Source organism: Balaenoptera ricei, chromosome 15, assembly GCF_028023285.1.
Source record: "Balaenoptera ricei isolate mBalRic1 chromosome 15, mBalRic1.hap2, whole genome shotgun sequence".
Lineage (NCBI taxonomy): Eukaryota > Metazoa > Chordata > Mammalia > Artiodactyla > Balaenopteridae > Balaenoptera > Balaenoptera ricei.
The window spans coordinates 24,502,501-24,522,936 of NC_082653.1; the positions used below are offsets into that span (position 1 = coordinate 24,502,501).

Sequence of the window (20,436 nt, forward strand, 5' to 3'; positions counted from 1 at the left end):
TGCGTAGAGTTCATGGTACCTGTCTGCTCTGTGTCTAGGCCCTCAGAGTCAGCCCCTGGGCAAATGTCCTCAGCCTTCAGTTTTCCCCACAGACGGTGTTCCTGGGCCTGAATCGCTCAGACTACATGTTCCAGCGCAACGCAGATGGCTCTGCAGCCCTGAAACAGATTGAAATCAACACCATCTCTGCCAGCTTTGGGGGCCTAGCCTCCCGGACCCCTGCTGTGCATCGGTGGGTCCCTTGGGCAATCCTGGGCACACTAGTGAGATGTCAGCCTGATGAGCCTACAATCATAGGTGGGGGCAGGGATGTCCAATGCTGACTGTGCCTTCCTGGGCCTTGGGTCATGTGTTTCCACCTCGTAGCACAGTTTCCACCTGTAATTAGGTCTTGGTGTGTCAGAAAGAAGGGACCTCAGGGTTCATCTGGTCCTGCCCCTTCATTGTACAAGTTAGTATTCCAGGCAGAAGGAACACTATCTGTGAGGGTCCTGAGGTAAGAAAGAGGCCCGAAAGGAGGTCAGAATCCAAGGCAGAGAGGGAACAGGGGCTTCCCTTCTGAGCGCTGGACCCTAGCAACATCCGTTTCTAGTCAGTAGTGATGCTCCAGGTTGCTGGGATTCCAAATGGTCTGTAGCTGGATTCCAGACAGTACCTGGGGCTCAGGGAAAGGGGTTTCAGTTCATTGGGAGGCTTGTGTGGAGTGGAAACACAGGGTCTCAGGGCTCCTCTGGGCATGTACACCAGGGGCCAGGCTTAGGGCAGCCCGACACATTCCAGCCTGACGTGGATCCTACAAGAGCATGATGGTAGGATGCTTTTTAGTGCTCAGCTGACTCTCAAAGTGATGTTCCTATAAGTGTCTATGAATCACAGGCAGAAGGGTCTTCCAGGTCCATCCAGTTACTAAGTAGGCATCTCTCTTTCAACAGACATGTTCTCAATGTCCTGGGTAAGACCAAAGAAGCTGCCAAGATCCTCTCCAATAATCCCAGCAAGGGATTGGCCATGGGGATTGCCAAAGCCTGGGAACTCTACGGCTCAGCCAAGTAAGGGGAAGAAAAAGTGTCAGCAGAATCCTGCTTTAGATTCAGCATTCATGGATGCAGCAACTTCTTTGCCTGACATCATTAGGAAATCATGAGAGAATTTTTCTTGAAATAGAAGTTTATACTTTGAAGTACCAAAATTATTTTAATGGGGTTTTGGGCTTCCTTCTTAAGAGATGCTGATGATAATTTAATCTTTTCTCATTGGCTACAGGTGATCGTTATGACAGTCAGTGATTGCATCTTGATGTAATGCAGGGGTACTACCTAGAGTGAGAGAGGCATGTGAGGTTGTTTGCCTGCACTAATGGCCCCAGTTATTAGGCTTTATGCTCTTATTCTTTTTTTCATAGTTTTTCTGTCTGTTTTCCTACTAACAGCTCTTACTTCTTACTGCTGTCACTTTGCTTGAATTTAGAATCTCCACTGCCATCCTTATACCTCCTTTCTGATTTGTTGTAGTTTGGGAAAGCAAATGATCTGTTATATTTGTGTCTAATGAGTGTGAGGGCCTCTTTGATGAGTAAATGCATAAACTTTGATTTTATAGTATCTGTTTTAACTGTTCAGAGGCATTATTTTGCTTCCTTCCTATTTCTCAACCGTGCTCCAGATGTGTGGAGATGCTAGATGTTCCAGATATGACTTCCGGATAAGTGAGCGGCCACTGTACTAACAGTTATTGCTATGTTAATATAGCATTAATAGTTTACCCTTAATGAGCACCTACTAGTGCCACACTTTGTGCTAAGCTCTTCACATACAGGATCTCATTGAATCTCATTTCAAACACTCTGAGGTAGATATTATTCATCTCCCCCATTTTAAAGATGAGGAAACTGAGGTTCAGAGAAGTGAAGTGCATTGTTCAAGGTCAAGTGGTGAGTTGGTGGTAGAGCCCAGAGTCCATCTCCCTCTAGAACCTGCATTCTTAATCACTTTATTGCCTCCAAGAGAGCCTCTCTGGGCTTGTTAAGCCTCACTAAGACTCAAGAAACCTCAGACTCTGAGCATTTGGAAGTCATCAGACAAATATTTTGTCAAGTAGAACTCTTGGCTAGGTTGTATTTTAAGAGTGAAGCCAGGAGATGGGTCAGCTAGGGAACTGCTGATAGACAAATGCTGCAGAGGGTTTCTCTAGCCAGGCTGTGAATAACATGGAGAGAAAAGACTTGTGTGCTCAGAATTAGGCACTGGTAGGTAGGAGCTGTGGGGTCCCTGAGCCAGGAGTGGATTCCCTCATTTTGAGAGTCAAATAGGCACTGCTGCTGACCCAAATATGACCTTTGCTAAAGTCTATTCTTTTCCCTGAACATCAGTTTCCTTACCTGTAAAACGGGGGTAATAGTAATACCTAAAAGGATGGTAGTAAGAATTAAATGAAATCATAGATTTGAAAAATGCTTTAAAAACTTCAGTGAGGGTGGTACTTTCAATAATAACAATAATGATAGTGATAATTACTACCATTTAAAGAGTTTTATTTTACAGAAGAGCAAACGGAGGGCTCAGAGAGGTTGAATAACTTGCCCAAAGTCACACAGCTAGTAAGTTTAGAATTCACGTTTATCTGCCCCTAAAGCCTGTGTTCTCTCTACTACACTGTTCTTCCAAAAGGAATGGTCCCATAGTATAGACTGAAAAACTGAGGTGCGAGCATTTGTAGAGCAGATGAATTTTCATCAATTATCTCATACTTTTTTAAAGAATTTTTAAAAATTAAGCCTGGAAAGTGAATTATGATTTCAATTTAGACATTTATTCAAACTCTTTCAAAATATAGTGTCTGTGGTTAGAATGAGTAGGGATAAGAAAAGGGGATTCTTGATATAAAAGGTTGGGAACTATGATCTATTTAACACCCTTATCTTATACATGGGGAAATCAGGGCCCAAGGAAAGAAACTGACTTACCCAAGGGTATACCATAGATCACTGGCAAAGCCAGTACTGGGACTCTGGAGTCCTCATTCCCAGTCAGCATGCTACCACTACTTCACCTCCCTTAGCTGATAACTTTCCTAGACCTGCTGTCAAGAGACTGCTCAGAATTAAAGGCAGGAGGAGGTAGAATATGTTTTCCGAGTCTAAGTCCGATTATTTGGCAGGAGGCTTCATTAACCAGAGCATGCAGTTCCACTTTAACCTACAGCCTCTCCTCCACCTTTTCTTGGAGGTGGGCCAGCCCGGGCCAAGTGCCACCTCCCACTCATGAGCAAAGCAGATCAGGCTACAAAGTAAAGAGCCAGGTCATTGGCCCTCGGGACTCTCTCAGGGCAAGACAGCTTGTGAAAGCACCATTTCTAGGTCGTCTCTCAGATACCCAACTCAAAACCAAGACTGCTTAATGTCATGTCTGACCTCAAGAGATTTCAGGCAGGCCAGGAGAAGGGGCATACTAGGACCTGTGTTTTAGCTAAGTGGAAAGGAGTCAGACAGAGTGTAGTCCAAGAGGTTCAGGTGAGGGAGGGAGAAGCAGAGATAGACAAGAGGCCAAGAATGGGAGGTCAGGAATCCACACTTAAAATCCTAAGCCAAGTCTGCCCACCCAAGAGCTCAGCAAGAAGCCTTGGGCACAGAGCAATACAGCTACAGCAAAAATGGAGTTTGGTACTGCTGAGCAGTGACACTAAGAGAGTCTGGTGGGAGACACCTGGACCTGTTCTTGACAACTGAAAACAGCTTGCTTGGTAGCCAAACAGACAATTCTTTGGCATTAGCATTTCCCTGAGTCCTCGAGCTCTTGCTCCTTTAAGAAACATGTGGATAAGCAGAAAGGAAGAGGCCAGGTAAGCCCCAGTGATCCCATTAATACTGTGGGACCAAACGTGGCCCTGTGTACCTCACAGAAATGTTGGGAGGCCCCAGGAGATAATGCCTTATTCATAGTTTTCTCTATAGTGTTTCTGTAGGATTCCGTTGAGGATTCCATTAAGCTATTCTTTTTTTTTTCTTTCTTTTTGAAAGAATCACACACTCTTTTATTATATGCTTCACAATCTAGCAATAGGGTCATTATCCCCTAACCCCCAGCATTGTTCTTTTACAAAATATTCTTCAGTACTCTCACCTCTTTATTCTTCCAGAAGAACTTGGAATCATTATGTTAAATTCTAAGAAAAAGTCCTCTTGGGTTTTTGAGATGGTTTTAAATCTAAATTTTAATTTGCACAGAAGATTGACATCATTACAATATTTCATCTACCTACTGGAGAAGGGGCAGAGACATGTCCATTTTTTCAAGTTTTCTATATTCAGGAAATAATGTGTTGTAGCCTCAGGTGTCTATGCCTGAGGCAGTCCTGAGTAGAGAGAATATCTACTCTTTCAGGGAAGCCGTGTTCTCATTCTCACTTCTGAGGGGGTGGGATGGAGGGAAGACAAGATTTGTAGCCACCTTGGGCCACCTGTGCTCTTTCCCCAGCGCTCGGGTGCTACTGATTGCTCAAGAGAAGGAAAGGAATATATTTGACCAGCGTGCCATAGAGAATGAGCTACTAGCCAGGTAAGTAAAGGAGGGGAGACCTCCAGATGTAGCTCCAGGACTGGGGAGAGCCACTCAGAACAGAGCATCCACTCTGAGCCTTGCCCATCTTTCCCAGGAATATCCATGTAATCCGGCGAAAGTTTGAAGATGTCTCTGAAAAGGGGTCTCTAGACCAGGACCGAAGACTGTTTATGTAAGTGTCCAGGGAGCATTCCCCAAGGATCCGATAGAGGGCTGATTTAGGAAACTCATCCTGCTGCCCACTTTCCCTAAATAATCCTTTCTTCTGGGAGATGTGATGGCTTGCTTCCTTCTCTCTGAACTTTAGGGTGAACTCTGAAAATATCCCACCATCCCAGGAAATTTTGGAGAAGCCAAGTTCTGCTTCTAACGGGTTGTATCAGAGCTATTGACATTCTGGATAACCTTGGTTTTCATATGCCTCTGGGCTCCCAAAAGTTTTCTTGTCCTTCTTGGCTGGTCAAGTCAGACCTGGGCAGTTGGGTTGGGCAGTCAAGGAGGAAGAGGAGTAGCCAGCTCATTCTTTGATTGGTCTGGGAGTTGCTCTCTGAGGTCTCATGCAAGACCTCAGAGGGCCTGGATTTGTGTTCCAAGCCAGGCCCTGTGCTTCCCTTCAGGAGCCACCACCAAGTGACTTCAGTATCACATATTTGGGTAGCATTGCTTACAGCACACATATTTAGACCTGGAAATGTGTGATTCTTAAAATTAAGAATCTCCTGGCATTTCACAATACCTTACTATTTTCAAAGTGTGCTTTTATCTTAACAAAGTCATTAATTTACTTTCCAGATAAATCAAACGATATCAAATAAATCAAAGAAAAAGGGAAGAAGTTCAAAAAGACAGTATGTGGCTTAACTAGATTCATATTTTGCATCTCCCCACCCTCACTCCCCTACCATTTAAAAAAATCAGCTACTTTAAGCAGTGTAAATACAAGTGTGCTTTGCTAGCAATATGATTATATATAGCAATATGATTCTGCTGCTCGGTAATTTTGAGCCCACTTTTAAAAAATTTACCTAATTTGATTCTGGTTGCCTTCGGCCTTACTAGAATGACTCTAGGTCTGGAATATTAGAAAGCATTCCCCACTGCATACCTCCATTTTTTAGTGGAAGCATTGATGGTGTGGGTGTCTACTTTCATACTTCCAATGAATCCCTGTTCAGGCTACCCCTGTGGACTGACTTTCAAAGAAGCCAAATGCATTTTGATGCACCCTGAAATAGACTGAACCACTGAATACATCAGTGTTATTTTATTTTTATTTTTTATCTTCTATAAGTTTATTTATTTTATTTAATTTATTTTTGGCTGTGTTGGGTCTTCGCTGCTGCACACGGGCTTTCTCTAGTTGGGGTGAGCGGGGGCTACTCTTCGTTGCAGTGCGGGGGCTTCTCATTGTGGTGGCTTCTCTTGTTGCAGAGCACGGGCTCTAGGCGCACGGGCTTCAGTAGTTGTGGCTCGCGGTCTCTAGAGCGCAGGCTCAGTAGTTGTGGCGCACAGGCTTAGTTGCTCCACAGCATGTGGGATCTTCCCGGACCAGTGCTCGAACCCATGTCCCCTGCATTGGCAGGCAGATTCTCAACCACTGCACCACTAGGGAAGTCCCTGAACACATCAGTTTTAATTTAACACAACAGCTTTCTCCATCCTGTGTTCTAGGGACGGCCAGGAAGTTGCTGTGGTTTACTTCCGGGATGGCTACATGCCAAGTCATTACAGTCTACAGGTTGGTACTTTCTGTTAGACCATTCTTTGCCTATGGGACCTACCATCGTTCTTCAGAGATTCAACTCAGGTGTCACAACAACCTAGGTTATTTCCTGAGCTCTGGCTTCAGTTCTTCCTCAGGGAACTTGCTGCTGGAACTTCCTATCCTCCCACAAGCTTTTTGCTGCCTCTCACTCTCTACACACAATCTTCTAGAATCTGAATCCTCAGGAAACCACAATGCATCAGCCATTCACACTGTTTGTAGGGATATGCTGGTAAATGTGTAACAATAATCTTTCTGTGGAGACAAGCCCCTATTTGTAGCATTTTCTGATTTCTAGGTTGTAACTACTCCCATCCTGGCCAGTTTCAAAGCTACCCATCTTAACATCTCTGAACAGAGCTGGGAAGAGATGGGTCCAGTCAGCTCTCACTAGCCAATGAAAACCAGTGCCACTACACCACTGACCATTTCCTTCTTGCCAACTCTTACTTCTCTTTTATCTGCATCAGAAAGTTTTTATCTGCTGTCCATTCATGTTAACGACAGTAATGATAATATCACCTTAGCTTGCTATCCTACCAGGTAGTTTCAAAATTACATTCCACATCCACTATTTCATTTAATCCTTATAACCACTCTGTGAGGTGTGTAATTATCCCCATTATATAGATGGAGAAACTAAGGTTTGAGAGATGCAGGTGCTTATCTAAGGTCCCACAGAGAGTTCCCAAACTTTCTGACTCTCAGTCCAGTGGCTTTCCTAGTATATCATTCTCCTCCCCCTGCCCCTAATCCACAGCATTGAGAAGCTAAGAAGCCCTACTTTCAGTTGGGAGAGGGTAAAGGAGAAAATAAGTTAGAAAATACCATAAGCAGTAGTCTGGGGGTCATGAGCATTTGGCTTTGCCTCTGTGTGACCAGGGGCAGGTTCCTGACCCTTTCTGGGCTCAGTTTCTGTAAGGTGAGGGAACTACACTAGAAAATAGAGGGAGCTCCTTCCAGATTGATAATTCTTTGAATGTAAGATCCTCCCTAAGGCCCAGCTGTATAGGGATCTGCCTCTTGTCTCCTTTTCAACCTCATTGCATGCCATCCCTCCACCTCACTCCCACCTTGCAGCCACACAGGTTTGTCAATCCCACTGTCTATTGGGAAAATGGATCCTGGTTCCAGGACAAGGGGTTTGGGGAAAGGGCCAAAGAAAACATTATTAACAAGGAGGGAAATTAGTGCATAAGGAGGAGAACATTTTTAGGGAACTGAGAAACTCAGACCAGTTTTAGACATGGAGGTGAATCTGCTAGGCTTAGTGAATTGCTAGGTGACCATGAGCAAGGTCCTGCTCATCTCTGAGTTTTGCTTTCCCTACTTTCCACAATGGGGTACTTTTCTGGGTTTTTCTCTGATATTCAGGGTACCTTTAACTCTACCCAGAACATTAGCCTAGTTGTTAGGTGGCTGGGGTTATTGGTGAAGACCAGGCAGAGATGCTGCAGGTGGACTGACTACATCAAAGAAAGGACAGCATGCGTGGGGGGTGAGAGTGGGATGGGGGTGGTGGTGTTGTTCCTCAGGCCATAGCCCCAATCCTGCTATGGGCAGTTTGATGTGGTCTGGAGTCAAGGACAGACTGTCCCTCTAGTGCCTGAGAATGGGGACTAGAGCTGGGAGGCATGATCCTCTGCTGTTTCCCTGCCTCTCACACCCTAAACTCCTGGCCCACCAGACTATTCATCCTGCGATTACTCACCTGCAGACCTTTGCTCATATTATCCTGTTAACCTTAATACCTCTTCCCTGTTGAGTCTCACCTGTCAGACTCTACCTGTCCACTCAATTTCACCTCATTAAACAACAACAACAAATATTTATTGAGCACCTACAAAGCTTCAGGCACTGTATTAGACACTAGGGATACAACAGGAAATGAGACAGATGAGGGTCCTTATGGAGCTCACAGTTTGGTCAGGGAGATGGTCATCAGAAAGTAAACAAAAGTAGAAAAAATGGTTTTTTCTAGCTGGGGGAAACACTTTGAAACAACAGGGTGAAAACAGAGAATTATGGGGAAACCCACATTAAATAGGGTGGTTTGAGAAGATGACTTTGAGCCAAGATTTAAGGATGAGAGGGATCCAGCCATCCATTAGAAAAGCCAAAATGACAAGATTTCCAGGCAGAGGGAAATGCAGCAAATGCAAAGGCCCTGAGGTGGAAATGACATTTGTGTTTGAGGATTGACAAACCTGTGTGGCTGCAAGGTGGGAGTGAGGTGGAGGGATGGCATGGAATGAGGTTGAAAAGGAGACAAGAGGCAGATCCTTACAGGATCTTATAGGCCGTGGTAAGAAGTTTGTATTTTATTTGTAGTACAGTAGGAAGCTGAGCTCATAAACAAGTGTCCCACCCGTTTCAAACCTCTTCATCAATTGTTCTACACCTTTTCACCTTTTGTCATTTTCCCTTTTAATTATAGTCATGTGTCATTGTGCTAGACCATAAGCTCCATAAGGGCAAGAATCCTGCATAATAGGAGGGGCCATACCTGCCTCACAAGGATGTTGCAATGACCCTGGGAGATAATGAATGTGAGGATACCTGACACCTGATGGATGCTCATTAAAGGTCAGCCAAAGTAAAATAAAGTAGAATTCCATTTGGTTTCTTCTCTCTGCAGAACTGGGAAGCACGGCTGCTGCTGGAGAGGTCATGTGCTGTCAAGTGCCCGGACGTTGCCACGCAGCTGGCTGGGACTAAGAAGGTGCAACAGGAGCTGAGCAGATCAGGCATGCTGGAGGTGTTGCTCCCCGGCCAGCCTGAGGCCGTGGCCCGCCTCCGTGCCACCTTTGCTGGCCTCTACTCACTGGACATGGTGCGTGGGCAGCCCGCTTCTCCCACCACAGGCCCCCTGGGTATCAGGGACCCAGAGCCCAATGTGTTGCGGAGGCTGGAACTGGCACTGGGCTGGACTTGGGTCAGTGATGCTCTGAGAAAACCCCTAGAGCCCTGGGAACCCCTAGGGCTGGAATCCACTGTAAGCTCCCACAGCAAAGGTGGAGATGGGGACGGTAACCAGGAGAAGGGGCTGAGGTAGACAGCAAGAATTGAGGAATATCTGTACCCGTTTTCCAGACCTCTTGCTGCTCCTGAACTGTTGCCCAAGAAAGCTTGTTGTCACTGTACTCACTGCTACAGGGGGCTTGCTGGGGTCATATCCAGATAGTAGCATCCAGCCTAACGGGGCTTATGGCTCTTACTCCTGCTCTTCCTCTGATGCTGCTCTACACAACCAGCAGGACCTTGGCTCCTGCCTCTTTGGCCCAAGACTGCTAGTGACTGCTTTCTTGCCTCCTGCCAGGGTGAAGAAGGGGACCAGGCTATCACTGAGGCCATTGCTGCCCCTAACTGCTTCGTGCTAAAGCCCCAGAGAGAGGGTGGAGGTAGGTGGTTCCCCCTTTGCAGGGCTGCTCAGTGAAAGGGGGCCAGCAGGCTGTCACCAGTGCTGATCTGCACTTGCTATGGGCACGGTCCCATGCTCTGGGGGATACAAGAGGAACTGACACATGTCCCCACCTTGGACAGTGTCCCAGGAGACCCTGTGGTCAAGTGCAGTGGAGCACAAGGGAATGTGTGAGGCGAACGTGATAACCAGTACACTACAGAAATGCCCGTGCACAAGGGAATGTGATTAACCAGCACTGGAGGGTTTGGGCAAGTGTAGTCTGAGGTGCCTGTGGGTGAATTGTGGGGAAGCAGGATGGGGGCATATCAGGAGGTTGGATATCTTCCTGCTTAGTTTGAACTCCTTGAGGGCAGGGATCATGTCTGCCTCATGTCTGTCTCCTGACCCAGAGGAGACGGTTTTTGATCTTGGCCTTAAGGGTTAGGTAGGAGTTTCCCAGGTGGAAAAGGGAGAAGAGTATTCCATACAGAAGAAGCAACCTCAGGCATAGGCACTGGTCCGTGAAAGTGTGGTATGTTTGGAGATTAATGAGTAACTGGTCAGGTTGGAGTGCAGTGTGGGAGGTGAGAGAAGGCAGGGATTTGGGTTGGAAAAGATGGTTTGGGACCTGATTATAAAGGACGTTGAATATATGTAGGAAATTGGATTTTATCCTAAGGGTAGTGGGAAGCCATTAGAAAGTTTTAAGGAGGGAAGGGACACATGATTGATCTAGGATCCGTGTTTCAGCCATGGTAGAGCGTGTCCTGGAATGTGGGGAGACACTGGTGGCAGAGAGACCATAGAGGAGACTGGTATAGTTGTCCAGAGAGCAATGTAGAAGGCTGGGCTAGGGCTTATGACAGTGTGGCGTACAAACTGAAGAGACATGTCCAAGTTCATGACAGGTAATGGAGAGGGAGGAGTTAAATGACTCAAGAATGCCTTTCACTTGATTGAGGGTAGGAAGGTCCAGGAGAAGCAGAGTCAGGCAGAAGTAATGAGTTCTGTTTGGACATGTTGAGTTTATTTTGGGAGCCCATGGGATATCTGTGATGTCTAGAGCAGGGAGCTTTAGTTAGAGATTTGGGAGTAAACAAGTTATAGGATATAGATGAAGCCTTGGAAGAGATCTCCCTGAAAAAAAAGTATATACATGGAGGAGAGAACAAGGGTGAAGGACTGATTCCTTGGAAACCCCAATATTTAAGAGGGGCAGGAGCCAGTCAGGAAGGCTGAGAAGGAACAGCCATAAAGAGGTAAGAAGAGAACCAGGGCAGGATGGTGTGGTGGAAGGTGTGTTTGCTTGTATAAGAGCTCTCCTGTTAAGGTGACATTTCCTCCTTGGAAGCCAGGACTGCCCTGGGTTCACTGAGCTGGTGTCAGGAACGGAGGTTCCTGACTTGCCCACATGGCCCTAGAAGTGGGAGCACAGGGTGGAGAAGGTAGGGAGATGGTCCAGGGTGACTGCTTGGTGGAATTGCAGGTAACAACCTATACGGGGAGGAGATGGTACAGGCCCTGGAGCGGCTGAAGGACAGTGAGGAGAGAGCCTCCTATATCCTCATGGAGAAGATAGAACCTGAACCTTTTGAGAATTGTCTACTGCGACCTGGTAGCCCTGCCCGAGTGGCCCAATGCATTTCAGAGCTGGGCATCTTCGGGGTCTATGTCAGGTGAGCCAAGCAGTGTGTTTCCTTATCTAGTAAATGAGGCCAAGGATCCAAGATCTGCCCACCTCACAAGGCTATCAAATGAAGCCCAGATGAGAAGTGCTTTGAAACTATAAAGGAAATTCCAAGTAGTATCAAGATGGGTGAGAAAATAACCCTGGACTAGGAAACCCCAGGGAAGAAAAGAATTTGGGTCCAGTCCCAGGCCACTGGGGATTCTGGGAAAAGGTGGGATGGGCCAGCTAGAGGATACTCAGTGTCTTTGAAAAGCTGACTGGCCCCTGGGTTTGGATTTGAGCACTAAAGAATCAGGAAGAGGAAGACTGGGGAATTTGTAAGGAACAGTTCCTGGTCCCTCATACCACTTCCTGCAAAATACTCACGCCACGGTCAGCACAAGGAAGGAATTCCAGATCCTACCATGCTCCCCACCAGAGCCTGCCTTCTCTATAATCTTCCCCTCCAACCACTCCCCTTACAGCATCTCTGCCGGCAAGTTCCTCCCCAGCCCCCCACCCCACCCCCACCACAGCCATCTTGAGAGAGAGGTAGGGAAGGAAATTTACAGCTACAGAACATGAAATGTGAGCCTGGCATCATGCTAAGTGCTGTTCCTGCTTTATTCAATCCTTGTGACCATCTTGCAAAGTGAGAGGTATTATCCCTATTTTAAACTGAGGAAATTGATATTTAGAAAGGCTGAGTAACTTGCTCAAAGACACAGAGCTAATAATATCCAAGCTAGGATGCAAACCCAAATCTGATTCAAAAATCCTAGCACTTTCTCAGGTGTAGTCAGTCACCCATGTACAGCTCAGCTGGGACCAGTGAAGGTCTTGGGTTTGAGGGCTGAGTCCAGGTGATGGAGTTGTGTGTCTCCTGCTCCCATTTCTATAGGCAGGGAAAGATACTTGTGATGAACAAGCACGTGGGACATCTGCTTCGAACCAAAGCCATCGAGCATGCTGATGGTGGTGTGGCAGCAGGAGTGGCAGTCCTAGACAACCCATACCCTGTGTGAGGACACAGCGAGGCCTGCCCAGACTTTACTTGAAAGACCTTCTATCCTTTGTACTTATCATTCCTCTCCTAGCCCTCCTGAGGGGCTGCCCTCCCCTTACCTTGGGAAGGTTGATCTCTTCTACAGATTTCCAGGGTCTTCATGGAAGGGTCAATGCTGGGTACCTTCCCCACAGCTTTCCCATCTGAGAACCAGAAAAGCTGTTTCCCTTAGGTGCGATCTAGAGGCCCGTAAATCCTCAGGGTGTGGGTACAGCTGAAAAGAAGCTGATCTGAGGTAAGGGACCATAACACTGCCACCCTCCTGTTAGCCCACTGTCAGCCTTTCCAGCAAGTTCCAGTGTCTGACCTGGGATAGGACTGAGGGATAGGAGGAAAAGGGTAGAGGGGCACAGCCTTTTCCCACCTCTGCCTTAAATAAAACTACTTTGCTGATTCTGTGATTCCTTGGTTTGTACATTTAGAGGAGGGAGAAGCTATAATCCGAGTCGGCCCACTTCAGGTAGATTGGAGCAGGGGAAGTAACTTGGCTGTAATCAGAGTCTCCCTAGCTCCTGACCCTATGGATAGGACCCTGAAATTTCAATCCTTAGTCACTCACTAATGCTCCCACAGGATCATAGGGAAGAGAGAAGGTCTCTAGCAGGAGCCCAGGAGGGAAGGCAACCATGATGGGACATCACAGTTGTAATCTTGCTTCATTTGCTTTCCTGATTAGCTCAGAAGCTTGTCAAAAGGCCTGGAAGCCCTGCCTAGCTCTGCCTAAACCAAAAGTTCTAGAAGGTGAATATTGGGGTATTCCTGAGGAAAACCACTCCCCTTCCCATCCCCCACACAAGTCAGAACAGCTAGCAAGTACACAGCCTGTAAGATAACCAAGAAAGCAAGTCACCACCTTCTTGAGGTCACAGACTTTATTCCTACAACCACAGGGCTTGAGTACAACAGGCAAGAAAAGAGAGCTTCGTCTGAGAATGTCTCTCATGGGCAAGACTCTGTTCAGGGGAGGGTGGGAAAAGAGGACAAGAAAATCAAGCTCCTCTGGTCCTAGGAACATAACACATTTACTCCTGCTAAGACACAAATGATCTGAAAACCCTCTGGAAACTGAGCCTGCCTGCACAGCCTCTGGAACAAATGGCAGACAAGCCATCTAGCACAAAAGGGAATTCAGACCCATAGCAGAAGCAGCAAAGTGTTTAAAAAAATAATAATCAATTGTTCCAGGACTCACAAACAGGCATTTCTAAGGGCAAGTGCATGCCCAAAATAAGTACTGGTGCTTCCTGAGAGAGCTGACATAGCATTACAGAGTTGCTTCCCTGCTTCAGTCTATGCCCTCACTTGCCCACTGAACACTTAACTTGGGTTTGGGATATGACCTTCAGGTCCCTGTCCTGGGCGCTAATGGCTCTTTGCAGTCTAGGGGCACAGTAGCCTGAGGCTGACCTGGGCCCTGTCCCATCTGCCTGGCAGTCGCAGGAAGTTGCCTGCACCCAGAGGCAAAGCTCGTCCTCCAGACGGCTCGTCGGGGAGGTGGTGTGGGTCAGCACAGGCCCTGAGTACTCCTGGATGGGGCCAGGGAGGGTGGGCAAAACTTCGGAAAGTCAAGCAGGGGGAATCCTGGTAATGGGCAGGGTCCTGTTCACTGGATGGTCAGGCAACGGTGGCTGAAGAGCTGGGTGATGACGGATGGATCAGCCACAGTGGACATGTCCCCCAGGTCGTGGTCATTCTGAGCGATCTTCCGAAGCACCCGCCTCATGATTTTCCCTGGGGGACCACAGGCTTCTGGTTACCTGGTGACAGCACTGACCCATTCCAGCCCTGCCAAAAGCTTCCATACACACACACTCCACCACCACTGGGCCTTGGCCAATCCAGTCCCAATCCCTCAAGGCCTCTGAACATACCTGAGCGGGTTTTAGGCAAGCTGGGTGCATTCTGGATGTAATCCGGTGTGGCAATGGGGCCAATCTTTTCTCTAACTGTAACCAACAAATCATTATGCATTTTTTCAGTACCCTTAGCCAGGCTGCCCAAAACCAAGGCAGAGATGGCTTTGTTTCCACCCTATTTCCTCTTCAAGGTTTTGCCCACAATCATTCTCAGGCTCATTTCTGTCTTTCTCTCTTTTAACACGTTGTCTCTTTATGCTCTCATTTTATATTAATTCACCTTCATGGAACTCAAGCTCTAGAATCAGCCTGCTAGAGTTGAAATTCCACTTTACTAGCAGTATGGCCTTGGACAAGAGATTTTAACTTTTCTGAGCCTCAATTTCTTCATCTTTAAAGTGAGAGCAACAATAGGATCTATTTCATGGAGGTGATTATAGAGATTAAATAGATTAATGCATTTAAAGCATTTAGCTCAGTGGTGGCACAGAGAAAGAATTCTATAAATGTCAATCATTATTAACCTAGTAGAGACTGGGTGGGAAGAGGGTAGTTAGCCCCTAAGGCCCCCTGGGGTCTGTTTGTGGTTTGAGAAGCAGCTCACTATAGCCCTTCCCCAGCAACCTGGGCCATCAGGACAGACCTGGCAATCCCTGCCCAGGGAAGCTCCTTACTCTGCTTCTTGAGCTCCTCAGTGAGGGTGGAGCTGAAGGTATGGCCATCGCACAGGGTGACAAAACAGTAGAGGCATTCGCCCTTCACAGGATGAGGGTGGCCAACCACGGCTGCCTCTGCGACAGCCTCATGTTCCACAAGTGCTGACTCTACCTCTGCCGTGCTCAGCAGGTGTCCTTGTCAAGGGAAAGGAAGTGCCATGAGAGAGATCCCAGTCCCTGTTCCATCTGTCCCAATAAGGCAGTCCTGGTCTGGTCAAATGGGGAAGGCCTTTCATTCACTCCTCATAGGACATACTTCAGTTGTCCCACCATCCTGGTTCCACTCCTCCGGGTACATTTCAATGTTTATCACTCTTCTTCCAAAACCTGGGTCCAGAACTGAATGCTGTACTCCAGGCATGGTCTGGCCAAAGGATATCCTGGCTCTCTCAGAAGGATTTGTCTGGGAGTTGCTGGGAAAGAAGGGTAAATAAGAAGGGAAAATGGTCCCTGGCCCTTACCAGATACATTCAGCATGTCATCAATCCTGCCAGTGATCCAGTAATAGCCATCCTGATCCCGCCGGCAGCCTGGGAAGAGAAGAAATGTGCAACATAATAAGTACCCCACAGTAGGATACAAGATCCATGTTACCAAACTGTTACACCCACAGCAGTAGCTCCTAACAAGTCTTCCTGCTTCTGCTCTTGCCTGCTGTGGTAGCAGGCTCCAAGATGGCCACACTGATCTCTACCTCCTGGTATTCATACCCCTGCGTAGTCCTCTTTCTCAGTGTACTAGGGTTTGTCTTGTGATCAGTCGAATTTGGCAGAAATGATAGGATGTCATTTCTGAGATTAGATTATAGAAGACTGTGGCTTCTGTGTTGGTTGCATTCTCTCAGATTACTTGCTCTGGGGGAAGCCAGCTGTCATGAGTAGCCCTATGGAAAGGTCCATGTGGCAAAGAACTGAAGGTTCCTGCCAAAACCCACTTGAGTGAGCTTGGACGTGTGTCTTCCAGGCTCAGTCAAACCTTCAGATGACTACAGCCCCAACCACAGGTTGACTGCAACCCACGAGAAACTCTGAATGACAACCACCAGCTAAGCCACTCACAGATTCCTGGTCCTCAGAAACTGTATGAGATAATATAATATTTGTTGTTTTAAGCTGCCACGTTTGGGGGTAATTTGTTCCGTGGCAATAGATAACTAACGTACTGACCTGAAGTCTATTCTCCATAAAACAAGCAAAGTTATTTTCTAAATAATAAATAAATTCTTATCACTTCTCTGCTTAAAACCCCTGATGGTCTCCCACTGTACACTGGATAAAATCCAAACTCCTCACCATGGCTCACGAGGCCCTATCTTATCTCCTTCTCCAACTTGATATAAAATTCTTCCCCTTGCTCACTACATTCCAGCTACACAGCTTCAGTCTGTTCCTCAGACATTCTAAGCTTGTGTCTCGCTGGTACAGAACATTCATTCTTACTCCAGATTTTCCCATGCCTGCCTCCTCCTCACCCTTCAGGTCTCTGGTCAAATGTCACTTCAGAGAAACCTCTCACCATCCCATCTATGGTGGCCATCCCTGCAGTATTTATTTGCTGAATTTATTGCCTGTCTCCCCTTACTAGAATGTAAGCCCCATGAGAGCTGTACTGTGCTTAGATAAGTACATGGACATAGTAGGTGGTCAATAAATATTTATGGAAGAATGGATTGGTGGGTGGACACATGGGAAAACATAGGCTCCAGACATGAGGATACACATGACATAGTAATACATACTGCCATATGCCCCATCTCTTTCAGCCTAGCAGCAAGGGAAATAAGAACTTTTTCCCTCATACATCAAATCTCAGATGGCACCATGCTGAGTGCCCTCCTGCAACACTCATTCTTGTTCTTATAATCTTCTCTGTAGTTCTGACTGAATATTAGACACTGATACATAAGACACATCCCTAACCAACTCTTCTTGGAAATGAAAGGGGACAGTACGTATCTCGGTGGGAGGTTTGGGAAGGGGATAGCCAAGGCTCACCATCTCCTGTCACATAGTACCCGGGAAACTTCTTAAAGTAGGTGGTCTCAAAGCGTTCATGGTTCCCATAGACTGTGCGCATGATCCCTGGCCAGGGCTGCTTGAACACCTGGAGAGTGAGGAAGACACAGTGGTAACATCTGCTACACTGTCTTACAGGAAGACAGTTACAGCTTTGTCAAACCTTAGGAGAAATAGCCTGAATGCCATTCCTGAGAAGTAGGACAAAGTACAGGCTTTGGAGATAGACAATCCAGGCTTGGAATCCCCGCTCTGCCACTTACTAGCTGTGTGACCCCAGGTAAGTAACATTATCTCTCTGAACTTCAGAATCCTTATCTGTAAATTAGAGAAAATAATCTCTACCTCCCAAAGTTATTGTGAGGATTAAATTAATAGTATGTGGAAGCTGCCTGGCACAATGTTCTGTTAGTAATAAGCATTTAGTAAATTTGAGTCTCCTTTTAGGTAATCCCTCAGGGATGCCAGTTCAGTTTGATGCAAATGAAAGCAGTTATATAAAAATGTGGGACCCACACATAAGTAAGTAATCATTGCCCCAATCAATAATGTCCTGTGGCAGCAGATTGACGGGATGGACAGAATTCTAGGCTAAGAGTCAGACGACCTGGATTCAAGTCTTGCCCTTGTTACTAACTTGCTCTTAGTAAAAATGAAGTGGGGTGGAGGGTGGGGGCTAATGATCTCCCTACAACTGTTAATAAAACGATTACAACAACAGCTAACATTTATCAGGCACTAACTGTTAGGTTCTGTGCTAAATGAAGCCTTCACATGGATTATCTAATCAATCCAGCAACCACAGGAGACACAGGTACTATTATAACCCTGTTTTACAAGTGAGAACATTTAGGTTCAGAGGGGTTGGGTAACTTAACTAAGGTCAGAGAAGAGGCAGAGCCAGGATTTGAACCCAGGCAGGCTGACTCTGGAGCCTATATTATTTTCCATGATGTCTTCCAGACCCGAAAAGGCACCATCAGGTATCTTTGAGCAGAGCCCTTAAGAACTTTGTGGGCCAAAAGGCAGAGAGGCAGGCAAAGTATCCAGAAGGATTCCCCGCTAGGGTCTCTCTGCAGATGATAAACCCTCAACCATGGAGCTTTAGCCAAAAGCAGCTACCGGGAAAGATTAGGTTCTAAGCTCTAAAGGAGAGTACAGTACCCCTTTGTGGACCCTCCCCCGTGCCCCGTCCTCACTGACCCGCAAGGGCCAGGATCTCACCAGATAACCTTCAGCTTCACCTTCCAACTCTTCCCCAGATTCATTCAGGACTGCAGGAGCTACACCAAAGAATGGGAAGGTCTAGAAGCAAACAGGAGACAGGACCCACAGAGAGAAGTGAGGCAACTCTGACTCAGCTCTCTACCTCTCCTAAGGAGCCCCAGAGCCCCAAATTCCTCACACATATCAGTCCAGTCCCCCACCCTCTACCTAGGCCAAATGCCCCAAGACTCTACTCCTGCCCAGCCCAGGACCAGCCAAGGGAGCCTCACTCACAGCAGAACCAGGCTTCATGGGTGTGGCACCAGGGAGGGGGGTCAGCATATGGCCACCCTGTAGAAGTCAGAGATCAGGGGTTTGAGTCAGTCTTCCCACACTGTCCCTGAGCCCCAGCCTTCTGTACCCCTTACTCACTGTCTCTGTCTGCCAGAAGGTGTCCACAATGGGGCAGCGCTGGGCACCTACCACCCGGTGGTACCACAGCCAGGCCTCAGGGTTGATGGGTTCGCCCACTGTGCCTAGCACCTGTAAGGAGGCCCGGCTATGCCTTGGGCAGGGGAATGGGGAGAGAGGAAGGCTCTGAGCACCACTGGGAGCCAGGAAGACATGCACAGGCTCTTCTCCTGCCCCCTCCCCTATTCCAAGCCAGGGTGTTAGAACAATGGAATGGAAAAGACTGTGCCCAAAAGGCCAGCACCAGCTCGGAGGGCCACCTGTGGGGCAGCAGTTGGGAAGGGGTCTCACCTTGTGACAGGCTCATCTCCAGACTTCATGAGCAGGCGGATAGCTGTAGGCGCTGTGTAGAACTTGGTCACCTTGTACTTGTCCACAGTACTCCATAGGCGGCTCACGTCCGGGTATGTGGGAATCCCCTCAAACTGACCCCAGTAATGGCTGGTCATTTTTGGTCCTTCTCAATAGTCCCTCCATTCCCCTACCATCCCCTCAGGCTCAGCATTTTTCCCTTTCTCACAAATCCATGGCTTCACTCCCTTACCAGACAAGCCAAGAGACCTTCCCAGTCAGGATATACAACCCCCTAAGAACTCCTCTTTCTCCAGGAAACAGGTCATTGTATAAGTCCCTCTGCCTCTAGACCAAGTGGCTTTGGGAGATTGTCACCCAGGATCATCTTGTCCATACCCTAAATAAACCAAGTAGCCCTGAGTCCCAGCACCCTTCTTACCAAAACACTGGTGGCGCCGTTGGCCAGTGGCCCATAGGTGACATAGGAATGGCCAGTGATCCAGCCAATGTCTGCTGTGCACCAGAACACATCCTCCGCATGGAAGTCAAACACGTACTTGAAGGTTGTGGCCACATAGAGCATGTAGCCCCCAACTGTGTGTACCACACCCTGGGGAGAAAACAGGGCCTCAGGTTGGGGCCTTGGGCTCACCCCCACTGACTACCAAATAGGCTGGACAGAACTAGAGGAAAAGCCTCCTCAGGGATTCTGGTCCTGACAGCATCCCTCTCATAGCATCCATCTCTCTTCCACCCTCTCTCTCATAGCATCCATCTCTCTTCCACCCTCTTTGCATGTTCCCATCTCACACCCCACATGTATTTATAGTCAGTCCATCATTCACACCCACACCCTAAGATGGTATTTCTGAACCACCCACATTACTCTCACATACATGAACAGTTCTAGTACACTCACACCTAATAGTGTCTCTATTGTGTGTTTGTGCACACACACTCAATTATATGTTGACACAGTGAGAGTGGAAAAAAAAAAAGATAATCTTCTTTGCTTACTCCATCAATACACCATCCCTAGGAAAGAGAGGCCCAAATTGTGTCTCTAAAGGTCCACTGAGGAATATCCAAAGCATGTGGAGAGAATAATTTATTGATGGGTGAGTGGAAGGTACAGTGACATATCTTTCAAGTCAATGGACGAGTCAGAGTTTTAAGTGTTTCCAGCTCCCACACTGTGCCCTGGGAGGTACTAGATGTTAATAGTGTGGCAAGTGGAAGGGACTGAACTCTAAGAGCTGTAGTCTAGAAGGCCGAGAGTGATCCCTGTGCCCCCTCTGGGCCTCGACTTTACAGGCAGCTCTTCTTCAACCAAACCATGTGGGTATGGGCAGGGAACACAGATGTCAGCCACATGGATTGATCCTTTCCTCTTTTTCTGGGCACCATGAAAGCTCCCAC

General features: G+C 47.3%; 2 protein-coding genes across 9 annotated transcripts in view; one reads left to right on the plus strand and one right to left on the minus strand.

The window, feature by feature from the left end:
• GSS (glutathione synthetase) overlaps window positions 1–12,853 on the plus strand; it is a 34,123-nt gene extending 21,270 nt beyond the window's left edge. For 5 of the 6 annotated variants that reach the window (XM_059898460.1, XM_059898462.1, XM_059898459.1 and 2 more), the window contains 9 exons: window positions 81–232; window positions 933–1,049; window positions 4,473–4,553; window positions 4,651–4,728; window positions 6,228–6,294; window positions 8,960–9,154; window positions 9,641–9,722; window positions 11,211–11,400; window positions 12,295–12,853. In XM_059898460.1, coding sequence (XP_059754443.1) covers window positions 81–232; window positions 933–1,049; window positions 4,473–4,553; window positions 4,651–4,728; window positions 6,228–6,294; window positions 8,960–9,154; window positions 9,641–9,722; window positions 11,211–11,400; window positions 12,295–12,418 — 1,086 coding nt within the window. In that variant the 3' untranslated portion in view covers window positions 12,419–12,853. The remainder of the gene's footprint in view (window positions 1–80; window positions 233–932; window positions 1,050–4,472; window positions 4,554–4,650; window positions 4,729–6,227; window positions 6,295–8,959; window positions 9,155–9,640; window positions 9,723–11,210; window positions 11,401–12,294) is intronic. The other variant, XM_059898463.1, reaches the window with a different exon arrangement.
• ACSS2 (acyl-CoA synthetase short chain family member 2) overlaps window positions 1–20,436 on the minus strand; it is a 76,546-nt gene that overhangs the window by 16,613 nt on the left and 39,497 nt on the right. For 2 of the 3 annotated variants that reach the window (XM_059898457.1, XM_059898456.1), the window contains 10 exons: window positions 19,457–19,627; window positions 19,015–19,148; window positions 18,685–18,817; window positions 18,547–18,603; window positions 18,271–18,351; window positions 17,026–17,134; window positions 15,493–15,561; window positions 14,990–15,166; window positions 14,331–14,405; window positions 13,314–14,190 (listed from right to left, as the gene is read on the minus strand). In XM_059898457.1, coding sequence (XP_059754440.1) covers window positions 14,063–14,190; window positions 14,331–14,405; window positions 14,990–15,166; window positions 15,493–15,561; window positions 17,026–17,134; window positions 18,271–18,351; window positions 18,547–18,603; window positions 18,685–18,817; window positions 19,015–19,148; window positions 19,457–19,627 — 1,134 coding nt within the window. In that variant the 3' untranslated portion in view covers window positions 13,314–14,062. Of the gene's footprint in view, window positions 1–13,313; window positions 14,191–14,330; window positions 14,406–14,989; window positions 15,167–15,492; window positions 15,562–17,025; window positions 17,135–18,270; window positions 18,352–18,546; window positions 18,604–18,684; window positions 18,818–19,014; window positions 19,149–19,456; window positions 19,628–20,436 lie in introns of those variants that run through there. The other variant, XM_059898458.1, reaches the window with a different exon arrangement.